The following is a 20179-nucleotide window of genomic DNA, read 5'->3' on the forward strand; positions in this document are numbered from 1 at the left end:
AAACCGGTTTTGTTACTCAGGTGAAAGTTACCCTTCTGAAGTTTGTGAGATATGAGGAAGCTGCTCTGTCAGGTCACTTTAAAACAAGCCCTTTAGTCACTGGCTGAGCTGTTGTTTTTGAGGAACTTTGACCAGCTTGTGAGACTCTGCTGTAAAGTAGCATGTGATTCGATGTAGTTTTGTTTACTCTGCGGTATGGAAGAACCAGGTGTGACAGCCAGTGTCACTGAAACAAGTTTGATTCAACTAAGTGGACAGATTTTTAAAGATCAGTGCTCCCTGAATGAAAGGACTCTTGCACGCTGGTAAGAGATGACTGTTTTGTTGATGCTGTAAGTATCTTACAAAAGGATCTACATAGGAAACACACACTCTAAAATGCTCATAGAAATAATGCATTAATGTAAATAGCATGCTTAAGCAAAACTTTTATCAGAAAGAGAAAACTGTTGGGTTGGTTTAAAATAAAAGTAAGATAAAATGTGTTTGGATGTTTTCTGCTTGTCAAACTAGCAGAGCATTTTAGGTGGACCTGTCCTGTTGTTATTTTGCACTAAATCAGCTTGGAGGAAATGTAATTTGTTTGATATTTTCGTTGATATTTTGAATGCAATAACATTCACATTTTGAGGTCTAACTTTTTTCTTATATCCATATGTTTTTGTTTGTTTTTTAAGCTGTGAAGCTCATTGAAGAAGACTCAGATCACAAGAAGTTCACTGCTTCGCTCTTGAGTAAAACAAATGAACTCTATGGCATCACAGCTCAGTCCGGATGAGATGACGTTACTTGCTAAACTAGAAGAACAGAACAGGTCATCCACTGTTTCCCAGAACTGTCAATTGAACACATTTACATTAATGACTGTATTCTGATACACCGTGTGGTAAAATTGTATTTTCTTCTGTACACTGCTTTTATTTGTTTGTGTGTTAAAAAAAATTAAGTTACCACCGCTCATGCATGCTAACTTTTGCCTCCAAATGGACCGTTTTTCTCAACAGGCTGCTAGAGAAAGACAGCAAGTCTCTTTACTCTGTAAATGGAGTCCTGCAAAGTCCCTCTTCACCCAAAAACCTCTCTTTTGAGGAGGACACATGGGATCAGGTGGTTAAAGAATGGGAGGACTGGAGCAAAAATAAAGTCGGACAGCTCAAGGTAACTAAAGAGCTCGCTCACTAAAATAATACTTCAGTCATTTATTGGAACAGAACAAATCAACCTCCTTTAGGAGCTAATCAGAAGAGGGATACCGGCTCACCTGAGGGCTCAGCTGTGGCAGCTGCTGTGTGATGCTCAGAATGTGGCCGATCGGCAGCGGTATTCACAACTGCTAAAGACCTCCTCTCCCTCTGAGACACTGATACGCAGAGACATGACGCGCATACTTCCACAGCACCAGCTGTTTCAGAGTCTGGACAGCACCGGCCAGGAGGCTCTCTTTAATGTTCTGAAGGTCAGACAGATTATAGAATCTAGTTTCCCCAATTACAGTAAAAGATTTACATTTTAAGGGTATAGATTAACATCATGTCGTTTTTTATTACAGGCTTACTCAGCCTTGGACAGAGAAATTGGCCATTGTCAGGGAAGTGTGTTTATTGTGGGGGTGTTGATCACACAGGTAATTTATTTATTTTTAAGAAATTATAGTTACAAACGCATTATACACAGATGGTGACCAACAATGCAGGTATTTGTAACAGGGTATGTATCTTAAAAAACATTGAAATGTCACTTAAAAGCTTTTTTGCCCTTATATGATTGTCATCTTTCTCAGTTGTCTGAAGAAGAGGCCTTCTGTGTGTTTGTGAGGCTTATGAAGGACTTTCAGATGAGGGAGCTCTATAGATCCACTATGGCTGAACTTGGCTGTTGCATTTATCAGTTAGACTCTATGATTCAGGTGCACAACTATAATCCTTCTCTATTTAAAGGCACATGAATTATTTATGTTTCGTCGCTTCCCAATCCTTAGAGCTGAGTAAACTATATCAAGTCAGTCAGTAGCCTACCCTTTCCTAAAATAAATTTTACACTAATTTTAAAGAATTGCATTTGCTGAAAACTGGTTTCTCCATTTGATGTTTTGTACAACAGACTGCTGTGTGCTGTCTGAAGACCTTTCTTTCTCTCTGATAGGAGCAGCTTCCAGAGCTTCATTCCCACTTTCAGACTCAGGGTTTCCACACCTCTATGTTCTCCTCAACCTGGTTTCTCCATATTCTCCTGTCTTCCCTGTCTGTCGCAGCTGCCCCGAGGATTTTTGACATATTCATGTGTGAGGTACTTTAAACCACAGCATAACAGTCCATTACATTCTATATCACATTATTTATCAATCCCATTTCACTAGGTTATTATGACCATTGGCTGTATATTTTTTAAACGCAAAAAGAACGATGTGTCAAGGTAAAACCTATCTTCAAGTAGAAAACTTTACATAATGGTTTATTGTGAAAATGTTCTAGGGGCTGGAGATTGTGTTTCGGGTTGGTCTGGCCATGCTATACCTAAAGCAAGCAGAACTTATCAAGTTTGATGTAGAAGGCATGATGCAGGTGATAATTTGCTCAAACATTTTTTTTTGTCATTTGCTATCTTTTATGTTAAATGGTTGACTTAAATGATTCAACCAGGGGGCCAGGGCCCAATAGGGAGCCTCAACAAACTTGCAAGTGGACCTTGAAATGACTTAATTCAATAATTTAATAAATTAATGCCAAAAAAAATCACAATCTACTCAAAATCTGGACATTTATTGGTATTTTGGTTATTTGTATATACATTCTTTATGCCAAGCTCCATAATATTTAACTGGGTATGAATTGTGATATTTGGGCCTATTGTTGTGTTTTGTGGAGTCAAAAAGGTTGAGATCTTCTGTTCTAATGTTCTTCTCAGTGCTTGCAGAATTCAATACAACAATATTTAGATCCTGACAGTTTGATTAAAGCAGCGTATCAAATAAAATACAACCCCAGAAGAATGAAAGAGTAAGTTTATCAGTACAAACATTTCTTCCTAATTTGTTTTGCACATTTAGTTATCTTGTTTGCTCAATGCTTTTCAGGTTGAGAAAATATTATGCATCTATTAAGGCAAAAGAGCTGGAGGAACAAGAGGAACTAAATGTGAGTGCTTGTTTTTTCCTCACTTCATATTTCCTAAACAAACAGATCTGTCTGTGAGCGATTATAAATCAATAGCTAGCTAGTTCGAGCCACTGTGTAGTCAGTTTGCAACTGCTTAGATTATTATTTTTCTCACATTTAATTTGTTCTCACAGGGGCTATACTCAGAAAACAAGCTATTAAAGCAAAGACTTGACATACTGGAAAAAGTGAGTGAGTGAGTGAGTGAGTAAATGTTGCTAACAAAGAGAAATTAAAAGAGAACTGTTATCTAAATGTTTGTGCATGCATGTCCTCCTAGAGATGTTCTAAAAAACTGGTGTCACAGCTGAAGAGAGAACTGGAGACCACTCGGCTCAACGCTACCAAGTCATACAACACTTTAGAAGAGATGCAGGCTAAGATCTTGCAGATGGAAGAGGTGAAGACTTTCCAGAAGACCTAATATTTCGCACAGTTCCTTGTTCTCCCTTGTTAGTGACAGTCTAGAGCATTATGCCCAGCCTTTCAGGCCTATATCTGTTTTCTCTGCTGTATTGTAGAACAGCACATGGCCGGACGAGGACAGTGTGGAATATCTGCAGACGGAGCTTATCAGCTGTAGACTGCGGGAAGCAGAAGCTCTGACAGGACTAAAAGAGCTCAAACTGCACGTTAAACACATGGATGAGAAATGGCAGGTGAGTGACATAAATAAAAATAGTAAGAGATGACATCCTGGGCACGTTAAGCTCCTATGTGGAGTGGATGAGTACAAGTTGTGAGTCACATTGTAATGGCTTTCTCTATTTTAATGAGTTTTTACATTGAAAATGTATTGGTTTATGTTTTATATTTTGTTTTATGCATGGATGGCTGAATTTGCATCTGCACAACAAATTTACCCTATACTAATAAAGATACCTTGACCTTGATTTGGTAGAGGAATACTCTTAGTAAAATAATAGATAAACTGTATTTTCTATATTATATAATTCACCTAAATATTGTTATAATAGCAAAATGGTAATATAATGACAATATACTGTAAATACTGTCTAACTTGATATTGTTATGTATTAAAATGTTTAGTCAAATCGAATCTCCTTCAGAATCAGCAGGTGCATTGTGGAGGTCAGCAGAAAGGTGGCAGTGTGCAGAATATACTGCAGGTGGAGCTGTTGAGCGCTCAACTGAAGAAAACTCTCAGTAAAGCCGCACTCATAGAGAGTCGTCACAGACTGCTGCAACTTCAGACTGAGGTGACATCAAGCACATGTTCATACATTTTAAGTTGTACCTATCATAGCACTTAATAAAGATAAGTTCAACATTTTCAATACATTAAAATGAATATGAAATGCTACATGTGTTTCGGTAACTCCGCTGGTAGAGCATTGCACAAGCAACACAAGGTTGTGGCTCCAATCCCTGGGAATCACAATAAAATGTATATCACTTTGAATAAAAGCTTCTGCCAAATGCTTAAATGTAAATGAAATGCAAAAGCACAGTAACCATCAATTATTTTAGAACTAATCAGTTTATATGAAATATGTACATATTTATACGCTTGGGGTGGTTTCCTAGACAGGGATTATCTTAAACCAGGACTAAATCCAAGTTAAATTGGGACATTTAATTAGTTTTTTACAAACATGTCTTAAAAAAACACTACTTGTGTGCATTTTGAGACAACACAACGGCACTGGTGTATTTTAATGTATGTCAGTGCAAGTTGTTTTCAGTCTGGACAGCTCTAAAATTGATTGGCTCTGCATACTACATTCGAAATCGAAAAACGACCGTCTGTGACCTGATTTCGAACAAAATCTGGTCCAAACGACAATTCGTTTCACTAGTTCGCTGCAGCAAACCAAACAGAACTTCCCGGGAAAGTTCGTGTTGGCCGGTAAACACCCTCGAGCCACCATTGGTCCATGGCCATTACGTAATATGTGGGTGTGTTGTTTGTGTGGCCACGTGCGCATTTGCATAAGTCATGTAAACCCCGCCTCCAGAAACAAAGGGGTGTTGATTGTTCGAAAACACTATACCGTCTCTCAACGTTTTCGAGCTTCGTTTTACCCCAAAACGCAGAACGAAAGCGCAATTCGCCTGCACTATGCTGAGCCCTTAAATCTAGGACTAGGACTTCCCTGTCCGGGAAACCGCCCCTTAGTTATAAGGTTCTATCTGCATTCTGAGCAGTTTTGAGATAACGAGCCTTAAAGTTTTTGCCTTCCATTTGACTTTGTAGATAAAACCTTATTGTTTTCTAAAAAAAGTCCCAAAATGTACACAACATAAAGAAATAAAATATCTCATTATGTAAAAAAGTGTCACAGAATAAGAATGTGTGAATAACTCAGTTTTGACAAAAAATGGTAGATAAAACCTTATAATTCCACGGCGACAGAAACATCCAGAGATTTTGTAATAATTCTTATCTCTGATAACACATTGAAATGTGTGTCTACGAGCAAGCGCGGATTAACGCACAGGTTTGCCTAGGCTGCAGCCTAGGGGCCCCACCCGTTTAGGGGCCTCTGATTGGATTATTTATTTTGAATTTATTTCAGCGCGAATAAAAAAATAGACCCTCATTGGCCCATAAGAAATATAACAAAAAATAAGACGGTGATTGGATAGATGTTACATTTGGGTCTGTACAATCAGCTGCTGGTGAAATCATGGCAATCATTTTCATTTACGTTACTGCTATTGCTAGACGGTATAGCGGCAAAATGTCTGAAAGAATGTACAATAGTGGAGCACAAAAATGGAAAATACAAAGGTTAAAAGAACAACGTGACCAAGATAGCAGAAGGAGGACTGGCAGCTCGCGTTGGTTCACATCGGTGCTGCGGTTGAAACAACTGCAGCGGGATCCTTAGCTGTTGCAGAAGTTAGCTCATCATGTCATCGGGAATATTTAAGGGAGTTATTCCACATTGACACGCATATTATACATGTTGGTTTTATACACAGTTTATGTAATGCAAAGTGGATTGTGTCTCAGTAAAGATCTACCAAGGCGTTTTTAGGGGCCGTTTATATTTCGCGTATATTTGTATAAAACTGGAGATTGCGCTCTCGTGGTGTTTGCCGTTGCAAAGTAACCCGGAATGTAGAGGAAACACTGTAGTATTTGATGTGTGTATCCGAGTGCGTCAGTGCTATTGTTCTGACGCCCCTCGCAGCGTTGGTTTGTGTCTCAGCTTGATTCTATCGAACCCTGGTGAGTTTGCATTCATCTTACGTCATCACGAACGTGCATGACACGTGATAGTAAATAGAACACGGGTCAATTTATTGTGTTTTTTAATGACTTGATGCTATTATGCGCTGCAGAGAGTAAACAACATTTAGTTTTACTGTATGTTCGCTTACAGAGCTTTCTGCTGATTGCAAACAGTTTATTTATCAGGACTATTTTTAAATCTGGAAACATCGTATTACCATTCATTTGCCGCTCTGATTCCTCTCGCAACGCGCAAAACAATGCAGGCTCACTCTTGCTCAAATCCAAGGTAAATTACCAACGCTATCATTTCTTCTTACATGTGTTTAATGAATACATTGTAATCGGCTAAAGCGCATGCGCAGGGTTTGGAGTTCGCGTGACAGTTTTTACATTAGCGGTTTTTCATGCAACCGTGCTCCGTTCCGAACTAAACTGCAAGCGTGAAAGGCACCTGAAAGCCACCTAAGGGGGGTCTCACCCATAGAGCAGCCTAAGGGCCACCGACCACCCCTGTCTATGAGTGTGCATGAGAAATCAGTCCTAAATCACATTTGAACGACAAAATCAGTTTCCCTCTGTTTGTAATGAAAACCATGTTTAACTTATATATGCCACATGCAATGCAATACAGCAAATCTCGACTGTTATGATAGTCATCTGCACAAATTAATAATTTCTGGTCTTTACAATTCAGAATGAACTTCACAGTAACCAGCTAAAGCGTATTGAGGCACATGTTAACAGCCAACGAGAGCATCTGCAGGAGCTGACATCACAAAACCAACATCTACACAACCAATTACAACAGAGCGGACAGTTTTCAGCTGCTGAATACAAGGTAACACCTCACCTGACATCATCCACTATTTGACAGATCTGAAGGTGGCTAATTACCATGTCATTAACCCTCCCAGACATCCCTAAGGCTAAATAAATCTTGAAGTAACCATCATTAAACGGCACTTTTCTTACTTAGCCCAGCTCTTTAGTTTCCAGTATAGTCACTGACTAAATAGTGTAGCAAATAAAAAGTAGTACCACAGTATGTGTACCAGCACAACTCACAGCAAAAGTGATACTTGTTTTAGCACCACTACAACAAAACAAAAAAAAATGTTATCAAAGGAGAAACAGTTTTAAGGTCATTCAGTGGTCACTTCAAGTGAATACTGAGGAAAATTATATATCAATCATTTCTCATATTCGGTATACAACAGCATTTGACAAATTAGGAAGAATAAGGCCTTTTTTATGAAAAATGTCTGTGAAACACAAAGCTTGTGCAATCACACTTTAAAAACTCTGATCAGACAGTTCCTAACTCCTTTCATCATCACACAATGACTTCAAGAAATCTATAGTGTTCTGTTTATCACCCAGACACAAGAAACCAGTATCTTCCGCTTTTTGTAGAAGCAAAGGAATGATAACATCTTTCTCACTTTGCTGACCGGTCCTTAATATGCCAGCGTAGTTCACACTCTTGAGAGCTGCTCGATGCTTCACACTTGACTCTCAGCTTATTTATGCAGAAGTGATTTAGCAAAAAAACCCACCAAAACTGTATCTCACTTTGCAGTTATGATAAACAAACGTTTGCTTGTATTCATGTCGCTGTGCAAGGCTTCCCCACCGGATGAGCTAGTCTGGCACACTGAAAAAAGGTTTTCAAGCAGTACTTCATCCAATTAATAATTTGTCTTTCAGTTCAGCTTTATTTTTAAAGTAATATTTTTTTGTTTAAAAATGTAAATACTTTTAATTAATTAATTAATTTGAGTTTTGACGAATGTACAATTTATAGGTTACACACACAGGCCAGCGCATGCGCATTAAACACAAACCTCGTCCAATCACCACCAGACCGCACTCTTCAAGTTAACGGTCCGTGGATCAACATAGATGCACCAGTCACTCGTGAATACGTTTTTGAAGGTAAGTAAACTACTTACGAAATCAGTTGATAATGAATATTAATTTGTTTTGAACGTTTTAAAACGTTTTGTACTTAAGTGTCTAAAGTTAGACTGAGATGAAAATGTGTGGGAGTCTGGGAGATCTCATGGTGGACAATTTCCCGCTCCCGTTCATTACTCAACCTTACTGTGAATTTCCACTGGTGCGGAGCAGAGCGAGCGTTTTCAATTCATTTGTAAGAGATCTGCACTTGACGCTCACGTGTTGCATTTCACTGGGTTCACAACAAACGCGAATTAAGCGTTTTGCGACGAGTAAATTAGATACAGTCATTGCAAAGACGCGTATATACGCGAACTCGTGGCAGGCAGTGCGAACGACACGAATAGGGTGGCGAGATTGCCACGAAAGCGCGTCAATGTCGTCTTCCGCGAAGGTTGAAAATATTTGTCAAATAACGAACTTTTCCCGCGAGGAAGAAAGAGCGTGGAACGCGATTGTTCGCGTTCGGTGTGAACCCAGCATTATGGGACCGACTGCGGGGCCTAGAAGGCGTTGGGAGAAGCCGAGAACATCAAAAAGTTGGGATCTTCTTAAATTTATGCAAATATCAAGCGACAAATGCCAGGCGACAGCCAATCGCTGTAAACAGTAGGTAAACCAAGATTATGACGTAAATTTCCGACTGCTTGCAAATGGTGGATTCATTTCGGAGGCGTGTTAGCGTAAAATTAATGACACGCCTCAAAGCAAATGCGTTTCAGCGTTGCTAGCGGCACGCTCCGCTGTAGTGGAAAAACAGAGTAATAATTTGATGTTCCTGTCACTCTTTTATTACCGTGTTATTTGTAAGTAATGTTATCGGTTATAATTTCAATTTCATTTTAGGTAACGTTATTGCTGAAACAAATGGGTTTTGTTCAGTGCACGTGCTCTCTGACTGAAACTCACAAATTCTCCCATCATAAACCCACAGAATTAGTATTAATGTTAACGGACCTGTCATTTGTAATAATTGCATGGGTTGTCTGAGATCTTAATCCCGTGCAAATTGGCCATGTGTGTAATTTGTAAAGTAAAAATACCCCCGCAAAAGTTACCATATTTCGCCGAACACTGAGGTCCTGTGATTTGGCGTGCTTGTATAGGCCTTGTGTGTGAGAGATTCTTGATTTTTTTCTCCTTTCTAAATTCTTTTCCAGGTGTTGGAGAAGGAAGAGGCTGAACAAATTCTTCAGCAGGAAACCATGGCAATCTTCGTCATCAGAGATGCGCAAGCTATACCCAAAGACATCTAAGGTCAATGTTTGCCAGCTCTTAGAAGTTAAAAATCTAATACTTGAGTACTGAAATTGTGGATGTATGGAAGTAATGTATAAGTTAATAAATATTGATGTAATGAAATTTATTGGTGTCTTTTTTTTATTAGATTTTGGATAGAATTAAATATTAATGTTCCTTAATGCAATCATGTTTTATTAAATCCAGATTTTTTGTTTAAAACAGATAATTTCTATTAACTTGTATTTTTTAATGATAAATAATTGTTTATTTAGATCTATATCTATTTGATTGGATAAAGTAAATTACTTCTAATACATATTTCTTAAATGAGAAACAGTTGTTTGATTAAATCTATATGTATTTGATATGAGAAAACTCATATCATTAAGATTATTTCTTAAATAAGATATTTTGTTTTGATTAAAACTTTATTTTTGTTTGGATCAAAATTAGAATTTAAATTAATTGACTTACTTCAACAAAAAATATATAATTTGTGCTAAGTTTTATAAAATAGTTTTTATGGACATAGAAAATATTATTTACGGCAAGTTATTTATTTTTCATTGGATCAACTTATAAAATATAGATTTGAATCCTTGTTGTTGTTTCAATGAAAACCTTTTTTCAGTGCATGATAGTGGTTGAAAGAAGAAAGCAAATAACTTTAGACCTGATTTCAAATCAATGAATGTTACTCTTTATAGGTTATTAAGGGTCAAGCCACGAAGTGGCGTAGACACCTTGCTTCCGTTAGTATTCTTCTTCTGCCATGGAAGTCTATAGCAGCCTTTAGACCCGTACATGGGAAAGTTGTGAAATTTGGCACACACATAGAGAACAGTCTGAACTGTTACCATGACAAATACCGAGTCTCTAACCCAAACTCCATAGCGCCACCAACAGTCCAAACTTCCACACAGTCCTGTCCTGCACGGGTCCAGTCAAATAAACCCACATCCACAGTAATTAAAAGAACATCCAACAGCAGCACTAATTTAATTCCGTATCCGACCCTACTCGTTTGAAAAAAATGCCGCAACCCGAACCGCACCAGCATTACATCTACATGATGTAGACAAAACCACTTATTTTCTCATGCAACAAGCAACAAAATATTAGGAATTCCTGCTTAATGCATTTTTAAACATATGTAGTAACTCAGTATGGCAGAGTAGCTATTCTATATTTGATTAGTGATTTATGAAATGTGTTTTTCATTTTGCATAATTTGTTAAAAACTATGGAAGCCCAATCCTGCCAAAATTAAAAATAAATAAATACAAAAATAAATCTACGAAGAAATGTAAAAAAGTGAAAATAAATAAATAAATACAGAAATTAATTTTCTAAAAATAACAAAAATTAATGAAAAAAATGATATTTAAATTGATATTTTTATTTATTTAAACATTTATTTTTTTGGACATTTTTGTATTTCTTTTATGCATTTATGTTAATATATGTATTTCCACATTTTTACATTTTCACATTTATTTATTTTCACATTTATTTATTTCTACATTTCTGTGTCCATATGGTAATGAGGGGGCGTGTCTTGCTTCAGACATGGCAGTCGAGCACAGAGTGCTACTGTAGGCCACAGGCAAACTATAAGGCCATAGTAACATCTTGTGCTTTGACAAAATGAAATGCAAGAGATGAGTGTGACCACATGAAACAATAATATAGTATATTACAGCATTTACTATAGTAAATGCAGCATACTATTATATTACTGTAATATATACTGTAGTGCACTATAGTATTTACTATAGTAGGACTTAAGAGCCCTTAAGGAAATCAACCATGATTTCATCATAGTGTAAGTGTAGAAACCATGTTTTTTGGCAGATTTGTATGACCACAGTTCTACTACAAAAACCATGGTTAACTCTGGTTATACTGAAGCAACACCATGGTTAAATTGTAGGGGTGTGAGGAGATCCGATAAGTCTCAAGAACATAATTTCCTTTCGCAATTGACATGATGGAGTGATGGGCTCGAAATTGCGACCATTTTCAGTCGCATATGCTCCCTAAATTTAACCTGTGCAACCTCAAAATATATTTGGGAGCATTTGTGTGAGTGCACATTTTGTTGTGGTGTGAGCTGTTTTCATTACTGTACAGAACACGCTAATAAATGCACAAAGTATGTGCATGCTGTGCTGTGAGCTACAGTGACCGGCCCGGCCATTCATAAAGACAATGTGATTTTCCATCCCGCGGTGCTACTTTCCCACCGTTTTTCTGTGTAAACACGCGCTAGACGGACGGGTTTCAACCGGCGCGTCTCCTGCGTCATAAAAGCACTAGTGTTTGCGGTTCGCGCTGCCAGCAACGTTTTGGGAGCACGCGGCTGAACAGCAGCTGAGCTGACTGTACCACAAGTTCACATTATGTTATTTTAAATACCTCACTTGCAAACCTCTTCAAAAACGATCATCTGTCTCTTACATATGTGCAATGTAAGTATAAAACATGCTGTGTTTATGTAGTTTTAACTGTTTCACTTGTTGAAACTGTTGAATGTACTATACGTCATTTTTCGTCATGAAAATTTTCCCGCCATTTAGAATTGATCGACAAAACTACTTTTCGAACTCCGCCTCGATGGTTTGCCCGATTTGCACGAAATTTGGTATAAAGCAACTAGAGACACTGCAGACAATTCTTTTTAGGAATATTTTCGAAAGGCTAATCCGTTCCCATATAGCACTACGAATGTGACGACGAGCACGCCAAAATAGATTTGATGCTGTATCTTCGCCAAACTTTTGTGCATCGACAGAAAACTTGGTACATGTCATCGCAGTCATGACCTGAGGTAACATACACAGTTTCGGCACAGCGCCACCTACTGGTCCGGAGATATAAAATGACTATTTATGCTTATAACTTTTGAAATCTTTGGTCTAAAATTATAAGAGTGGTCTTGTTTGATTCCTTGAGGCATGGCGAGTCGAACCATACCCAATGTGTCATGTGGCTGTATTTTCGAAACACTTTTGTGTATTGACACGAAACTTGCTGTGTATCATGGCTGGCACATCTTGTCAGCCTCATAAAAATTTGGTGACAGCACCACCAAAGGCATTTTTTTCAAATTTCTCAGGATCTGATCATCTGACATGTCCAAAATATTTCCCTTTGGGCCGTGGTTGGGCTTGACCCCGTAATTGCTGCTTGCAGCTATATTTATATTTTGTTTTAATATGTGAACTTAGTTAACAGTTAAAGTAATACTCTTTCCAACTTTTTATATGCCATTGATTTCATGAGACATTTATGTTTTCTCCAGCCAACCCCTGAAGAAAAGCAGACAGAAGATGCAGCAGACGTGGCTGTCATTGCAGATCTTCAAAAGCAGATCACAAAGTTAAAAACTCTGACAAATGTTTGACCCATGAATGCACATCTAAGATAAGTTCTGCTTCTTGAACTACAGAAGGTTTAGCACTGTATTTATCCTTAGCATTACAGGTCGCAGAAATATGTTGCTCAGATGCTTGTGGTTGGAAAATGTGTAGTACATATAGCAAGGTATGTTTTCTGCACTTATTCTGCAAGCTGAAGCACGATATCAAGATTTTCTCTATTTTGATGGACTTGTGTAGGTGTTAGATATAAACTTGCTAGCCACATACACGCCTTGTCAGGCCGAGGTGGTGCACCAATGTGACTAAATCTTCCCATAAGACTACAGATTTCAGATTCAACAGTTGTATACCTTACTTAAACATTCAATTAATACATTCTGACAAAAAAAATTTTTTAATCATCTTTACATAAGTTCACTGGTCACTGGCAAGTCATCTGAAGCGTGGTCACACATGTCTGCTATGGAACCCTCTGATACCAAAACTTCTGCTTATTGAGAGAACATTTTCTCAAATAGCCACACAATAGCCAGGAAACTCTTAGCACCTCTCAACACGTCTGCCTCCATGTGATTTGTAGCACTCCACTGTTTTATAGATTTACAACCAGAAGCCCAGGCTTGGAGGTTCACGATGAGCATAGCTGATTACAAAGATAACGGAAGACCTCCTCCTATTGTAACCAGTTAACCGTGCCGTCTGGTTCATTATTGTTTGGCTATATAGCATTGTCAGAAAAGTGCTAGTGAGATAAACTGCTGTTCACATGGCTTGCACAAGAATCAGTTTACAAACAAACAATCAGTTATGTGTATGCGTGAGTCATCTGGTATGGAAACAGAAATGTTCAGTTTGTGATTTCTAGTTTAGTTTTCAACAGTTTCACATATCACATTTGTTGTTTTCAAGGCAATAAAACATTAACTTATTGCATCACATTTGATACAGTCACATCTACTTTTTCAATGTACGTGATGTTTACATATACTGTGATTGAAGATGTGTGATTTGACCATTATGTACAGAATCTGCCCTGTAATTTTGATTCCAAAGCATACATTTTGCCCTCAAATGAAGAAACCCTTTTCTTTATCTGCAGCTAACAAAATGTTGCCAGCGGTTTGAGGTTGAGTTTGGTCGAGTGAGAAACTATCTGATAACCTGTACTGTATATGTAATCAGCCCTACACCTCATGTTCTCTGTCTGCTTTTCTGTGGTTTAGATGGCAAGTGGAACCTGTCTGATTAAATTCGATTGGTGTTTGTTTCTTATAATCTGCTATGCTGCATATAGCACTGCATGGGTTGTGGACTGCAGGGTCTTCTCACGAATGGGAAACTGCTTTGTAGAGAGATTTGTGTAGTGAAATAAATTCTAAGATCTTTGTGCTAGGGCTATCACTATAAAAGTGCAATTCTAGGGGTGCTTAGGGGCCCCATAGTATATTTTAAAAAGGTATAAGGGGCTCATCGCGAGTCGTCAGACAAAGTTAATGCACTGAGAACCAAGAAACCTCAAACCATTATCCGCTGCTTTATGCAGTTATTTCAATCTCATACTCTTTAAAGAAATGCAGAGAAACCAGAATGGCTGTGATAAAAGACAAGTGTTTCAGAGGTTTTGAAGACAGCTGAATCTATTGCTGTGGCGATACTGTCTGTTTAAGTCTGTCATTGGTTTCCTGTTCATGCTGTGAAGAAGAGGTTTGACACATTTACACTGTGTACTGTGCTATGAAGGAGAAATACGCCTGTATTGTGTCTTTACTTCACATTAAAAGAGAATTAATTTATTCTTCGTTATCAAGAATAAACCGCAGTTATTAATTCAGTTTTCTGTTTCAAAAAATATACTACATCTATATTTCATGATTTCAATTTTTTGTCATAAATCATTATTATAAGTCACCCTTTATGTTTGTCACTGAAGGGTTTTGCAAACAACTAACCAAAGTATTAAAAATGCTTGTCGCCTTTGACAACAATGCTTAATCATTTAAAAAGTAATATTTTTAAAAGAATTTGGACGTCTGAGGTTTCGGAAGGACAGCGACGATAATGTTGTGAAAACCTAATACAGGAGTGTTCTTCATATTCTACAGATTCATAACCACTCCAAGTGGACAACATAATTTCCCAACCCGCGCTAAGACCTTCCACATCCGCCTCTCTGCTCAATGACACCTAAAAATGGACCGCTGCCCTTACGTCCCGTCATCCTGTCTCCAAATGCCGTCCAATGAGACTCTGAAGATGTGCTATTAACAGCCCTACCCACAGCTACTGTGTTCTCTGGGCAAGTGTCTTTACAGCTCCAGCTTTGAGGGCTTTAAACATGATTGTTTAAACATGGTGCATGTTTCAATGCAAGTGTGCAGAGCCACACTGTGACAGTTTTGCCATTAACACTTACAAGTGCCAACAAGATTTCTCTCATTCTTGCCAAAAAAGGAAGTGGGATGCAAGATCTAAGATTCAAAGAAACTCCCCACAGAACTTGTTAGAAGTGAGATGCCGTTCTTGAAGGCTGTCACACGCAAAAATAGGTTTTACTACAGGAGAACCCTTCTTTACAGTCCTACACAGCAATGCCATAGAAGAACCATTTTTGGTTCTACAAAGAACCATTCATCCAAAGGTTCTTTGAAGAACCATCTTTTTCTACTTTTCTACCTTTTTTTCACCACAAAGAACCTTTTGTGAAACAGACGTTTCATTGACGTGAGGCTGATATCTCATGCAGAATGAGGATCAGTTTCTTCTATAGCATCGAAGAACCCTTTAAAGAACCTTTTTTAAGAGTGTATATTGAAAAACAATGATTTCAGCCAAAAAAGATTGTAGAGTCAATGTCATTGGGGTTTGTAGAATTTAACTTTGGTTTTCCTTTGTTGTGTCAAAACTCTAATGTTTATATTTTTTACTTAAGTCTTGGAAGATTTATGAGGATTTTTTTGTGATAGCCTTTGCAAAAATGTGTTTGTCCTCTGTGTCCATAACAAACATTGAGAATTGAAAACACAAACCAAGTAAATTTCTGGAATTTGGTCATGTCGTGCACATTTATTTCAATAAATTTCAAATGATGTTGTAATGATAATAAATCTTTAATTGATTTCTTCTATTCCCCGTTAGCCTGTCTGACTGATGCAAAAGGTGTTTTAAAGCAGGTGTTTAACAGATTTCATTCCCCATTTACTGCCATAGTAGGGAAAATAAATACTATGGAAGTCAATGGGGGATGAGATCTATTTGGTTTCTGACATTCTTTCAAATATCTTCCTTTGTGTTTAGCAGAACAAAGAAATGTATGCGGGTTTGGAACAATCTAAGAGTGAGTAAATGATTACAGAATTTTCATATTTGGGTGAACTATCCCTTTAAGCTGTGATTGCTTGCCAAGTCATCCACTTACTCTTCATGTCACTATAAAAACCAAGGAAAAAACAAAATAACAAATATATATAGAAAACACCCAGCGTTGGCTGAAATGTTATTCCTGGAAGAACAATTGTAGAAACCACACCTAGAACAAATATAAAATCATCCCACACAGGCAAGAAAAATCCTAATCTGATTTAGATCTCTGTGAGGATGTAAAGTACCCAGTTTATAAAATAATAATTTCTGCTTTAATTAGGCTTCGTTTTAAATCCACTAGGTTTTGTAGTTCGAGGCTACTTTTAGAAATGGGGCGAAAGGTTTGACATACATAATGAAACAGTCGCATTCAGGAAGTTAAGAACTATTTAAGGCGAGTGTTTAGGCTGCAGAGGCTCAAAGCGCAGCAGTCATCTCCAGCGGAGCACATTAGTACAGCGCAACAGGTGAGTTTCACGTTATCAACAGAGCTCAGTGAGGATGAATGCGTTTCATGCAACAAACTTAATTAGGCTTATTGATGTCTGATTGAATTATGATGCCAATAGGACACAAGTCCGCTGTGACAAGAACTTTTACTGAGACGCAAATTAATTGTTCAGCTTGGATAAAGTGTCAGTTTTTAAAAGGTAGGCTAAGGGTGCATGTTAGTTTGTGCACGAGAGTTATGTATGCGATTACGCATGTCAGATTTGTGGACAAACATCTAAATATCATTTAAACGCTATGAGCTCACAGCCGGTGCGCAGAAGTTTTCTCCACATTCACTCAAATCTAGTTTATAGTAGTTTAATTGTTTTTTTAAATAAAAGTTGTTTGTTAATTGAATATGATGGTCTAATTGGGTTCGAACTTAATATTCAGTTTGACATCAAGTTATTATGCTCCAAAATAAAACCAATTAGTTATACAGTGTGGGCAATAATACCCTGGTCTCCATTTCCAGTCTGTTGCTGTGGACGTGTGTGCATCAGTGACGTGAGGCTGATATCTCATGCAGAATGAGGATCAGTTTACTAAATAAGGCTTTGAGATCAAGTTGCCCAGAGAGCACAATAACAGTGAGCACCTTAACTTCAAATCGCTTTGCGTTGGTTTATGAGGTTTAGATTGCAAAACGCTACGTGATACAGAGATTTTCTAGACCTGGCGCATTGAGCAAGTTTGGTAAGGAGCAGGTGTCTTTATTCACACCGGTCTTCAAATGAACTTTTTGGTAGGATTGGAGCGCAGTGAGTGATTGGTGACCCTGAGCCTGAAGATTAAACATGCCGAGGTCGTTTTTAGTGAAGAGCAAACGGGCACACAGTTATCACCAAACCCGTTATCTGGGCGACAACTACATCCAAACTGAGAAACTTTTCACATGCCAAGGTATGAACTCCAAATACCGTAGACGCTTATATAACAGGCAAACAATTAAAAAACAGCAATTAACGGAATGTATAAATTATGCATTTTGGATATTGTGACTCTTGTGTTTAAGAAAGTCAAATGGTGCAGGTCTCTGAGAGCGCCGTGGATGCGGGCAAGGATCCGGGCAACCATTCTCCTAAAGCCAGCATGGTGTGCACGGCGGATAATTCGTCTCAGCAGTCGCCGCTGAGCTGTGAGGGCAGTGTGTGTGACCGCGCATCGGACTATGAGGACTTTTGGAGACCTCTTGGAGACTCTCCAGGTTGGCGGTTTTCATCACGTGTGTTTATGCCTGTGCTCATTCATGTAACGCTTACACGGTACTCGTTCCTTAACATCTTCCTTTATATAATACATTGTACAGATTTGGATAAATGCCCGGTGCCTTCTCCAGACGACTCTCAGCCTTTCGACATGACTTTCCGCCCGTATGTTTGGGCCCCTTCAACATCCGAGCTCAGGCATCTCATTCAATCATGCAACCGAGTACCTGCCTCTGTAGATTCAGAGACATCAATGGGGGTGTATGATACCATAGAAAGAAGACCAGGTTCCCACCGCCTCATTGAAGCAACTCAATCCGAACGATTTTACCAGGACTATGGATCTCTGAACACTAACCTATTGAATAGTAGCTTTTACGCAGACTTCAAGATGTCAAGTAAAGGATCAGAGATCGATTCAGAATCCAATATTCTATGCACTCGACTTCAGCTTAACGCGTCGTACAAATGCATAAAATGCACTAAGGTAAATAATCCATTGCTTTTGTTACAATAACAATCAAAAGTTTGAACACACCTTTATTTATTATAATGATGATAATAATAGGCGAATCATTTTTATAATAATTTTAAAAACATTTCTCGGTCTAAATCATTAACTTCCTAAATAAATAACTTAAATGAAATTCAAAACTTTCAAACAAAACTTTCAAACATTTATTTTAAAGCTTATATTCAAGTGTATCCAAGCTTTTGGCTGTAGCGGCAGCAGGTCTAGGCATACAATTAAAATAAATAAATAAAATGCAGTTCTTTTTTTGGCAAATGATAATAAACTGTTATTCTTTAAAACAGGTGTTTTCGACCCCTCATGGGTTAGAGGTTCACGTGCGACGATCACACAGTGGCACGAGGCCTTTCGCGTGCGAGATGTGCGGCAAAACCTTTGGTCACGCGGTCAGTCTGGAGCAACATAAAGCTGTCCATTCACAAGTAGGTTTGCATTAATTTAGTAGCATTCATTTACATTTAGTAAGCCTCGAAACATTACAAGCTCCTGCTAATGCTTTTTTTCCCGCAGGAAAGAGTCTTCAGTTGCAAAATATGTGACAAAAGCTTTAAGAGGTCGTCCACTCTGTCCACGCACCTTCTCATCCACTCTGACACGAGACCATATCCCTGTCAGTACTGCGGCAAACGATTCCATCAGAAATCAGATATGAAGAAACACACTTTCATTCACACAGGTGATTTACATTTTGAGTAAAATTATGCTGCGTTGAAAATTAAACGAATTAATAAAATAGGCTATAAATTGGCATAGATTTTGCTATTTGTATGCAGGCAACCAATAACATGACTTATTGAATTTGGCCTACGCATAAACAATCTTACTTGTTGAATGAAATTAGCCTAATTAATAGATTCTTAAACAGTAACAGCATGACTCGAGTTTGCATTGACTAAACCAACAACACGCTTTTCTTTTTAGGCGAAAAGCCGCACAAGTGTCAAGTGTGTGGCAAGGCCTTCAGTCAGAGTTCAAACCTCATCACACACAGCAGAAAACACACCGGATTCAAGCCGTTCGGATGCGAGCTGTGCGGCAAAGGCTTTCAGCGCAAAGTAGATCTGAGGAGACACAAAGAAACGCAGCATGGTCTAAAATGAGGCTAAAGGACAATTTAGACAATATTTTTTGTTTTTATTTGTTTGAATATGTGACACTAGGCTGTAGTAGATGATTTTGTTGTGTGGTTTTATTATTTCCTTAAATTATTGGCCGCGTTTTATAATAAGATGAGAAAATCTCTGCAGAACATGAATAAACTGATACAAGTGTTATTTTTCATTACATTTGGACTTTTACCATCAATTTGTATTAGGCATGCTATACATTGGGGGTTTCATATAAACGACACGCTTTAAAACGGGTGCTTCACCATGCATTTTGGGCTAAATTGTTCCATAAAGAACCTTAAACATCGGAAGAACCTTTCTATTCACAAGTAGGCTAAGTGGAAATGGTTCTTTTATTATCGAGAAGAACCTTTAAGTATTTCTTTGTATGTCTGATGAAAGTCATGGAATTATATATATATCATATTTATATATGCAAGTATTGACAGTATGCAGGATTTTTGTTTATTCGGGATTAGTTTTTTTACATTTTCATTTTTGGAGAACAATTGGTTGGGATCGCTATAGCACCTT

The 20179-nt window shown here is 38.0% G+C and overlaps 2 protein-coding genes across 6 annotated transcripts; both read left to right on the forward strand.

Annotated features, from left to right (window-relative positions):
• The first annotated feature begins 67 nt into the window (after positions 1–67).
• evi5a (ecotropic viral integration site 5a) lies at positions 68–15999 on the forward strand. 4 transcript variants are annotated; one of them, XR_008962942.1, is made up of 17 exons: positions 68–332; positions 678–814; positions 1005–1158; positions 1232–1456; positions 1550–1624; positions 1781–1906; positions 2143–2286; positions 2472–2561; positions 2905–2996; positions 3074–3134; positions 3290–3343; positions 3436–3555; positions 3677–3814; positions 4226–4375; positions 7055–7198; positions 12866–13107; positions 15047–15999. XR_008962942.1 is itself a non-coding variant. In XM_057333522.1 (16 exons), the coding sequence occupies exons 2-16, from the start codon at positions 744–746 to the stop codon at positions 12965–12967; spliced, it is 1746 nt and encodes a 581-aa protein (XP_057189505.1). In that variant the 5' UTR covers positions 68–332; positions 678–743; the 3' UTR covers positions 12968–15999. The 4 variants fall into 4 exon arrangements, 2 of the variants coding, with proteins under 2 accessions (XP_057189505.1, XP_057189506.1); XR_008962943.1 differs by lacking the exons at positions 12866–13107; positions 15047–15999 and adding exons at positions 8165–8295; positions 9480–9673; XM_057333522.1 differs by having other exon boundaries at positions 12866–15999.
• A 715-nt stretch (positions 16000–16714) lies between these two features.
• Positions 16715–19889, forward strand: gfi1aa (growth factor independent 1A transcription repressor a). 2 transcript variants are annotated; one of them, XM_057333526.1, is made up of 7 exons: positions 16715–16771; positions 17546–17699; positions 17812–18003; positions 18106–18491; positions 18821–18958; positions 19047–19212; positions 19458–19889. In XM_057333526.1, exons 2-7 carry the CDS (start codon positions 17594–17596, stop codon positions 19634–19636), a joined length of 1167 nt encoding a protein of 388 aa, XP_057189509.1. In that variant the 5' UTR covers positions 16715–16771; positions 17546–17593; the 3' UTR covers positions 19637–19889. The 2 variants fall into 2 exon arrangements, with proteins under 2 accessions (XP_057189509.1, XP_057189510.1); XM_057333527.1 differs by lacking the exon at positions 16715–16771 and having other exon boundaries at positions 17601–17699; positions 17829–18003.
• Positions 19890–20179: the final 290 nt, after the last annotated feature.

This window comes from Triplophysa rosa, linkage group LG5, assembly GCF_024868665.1.
Source record: "Triplophysa rosa linkage group LG5, Trosa_1v2, whole genome shotgun sequence".
NCBI lineage: Eukaryota > Metazoa > Chordata > Actinopteri > Cypriniformes > Nemacheilidae > Triplophysa > Triplophysa rosa.

Coding starts and splice junctions, on each gene's coding strand:
- evi5a (XM_057333522.1), top strand. CDS start 744: ATGAACTCTATGGCATCACAGCTCAGTCCGGATGAGATGACGTTACTT. Junction 3,556..3,676: donor AGATCTTGCAGATGGAAGAG/GTGAAGACTTTC, acceptor GCTGTATTGTAG/AACAGCACATGGCCGGACGA. Junction 7,199..12,865: donor TTTCAGCTGCTGAATACAAG/GTAACACCTCAC, acceptor TGTTTTCTCCAG/CCAACCCCTGAAGAAAAGCA.
- gfi1aa (XM_057333526.1), top strand. CDS start 17,594: ATGCCGAGGTCGTTTTTAGTGAAGAGCAAACGGGCACACAGTTATCAC. Junction 17,700..17,811: donor GAAACTTTTCACATGCCAAG/GTATGAACTCCA, acceptor CTTGTGTTTAAG/AAAGTCAAATGGTGCAGGTC. Junction 19,213..19,457: donor ACACACTTTCATTCACACAG/GTGATTTACATT, acceptor TTTTCTTTTTAG/GCGAAAAGCCGCACAAGTGT.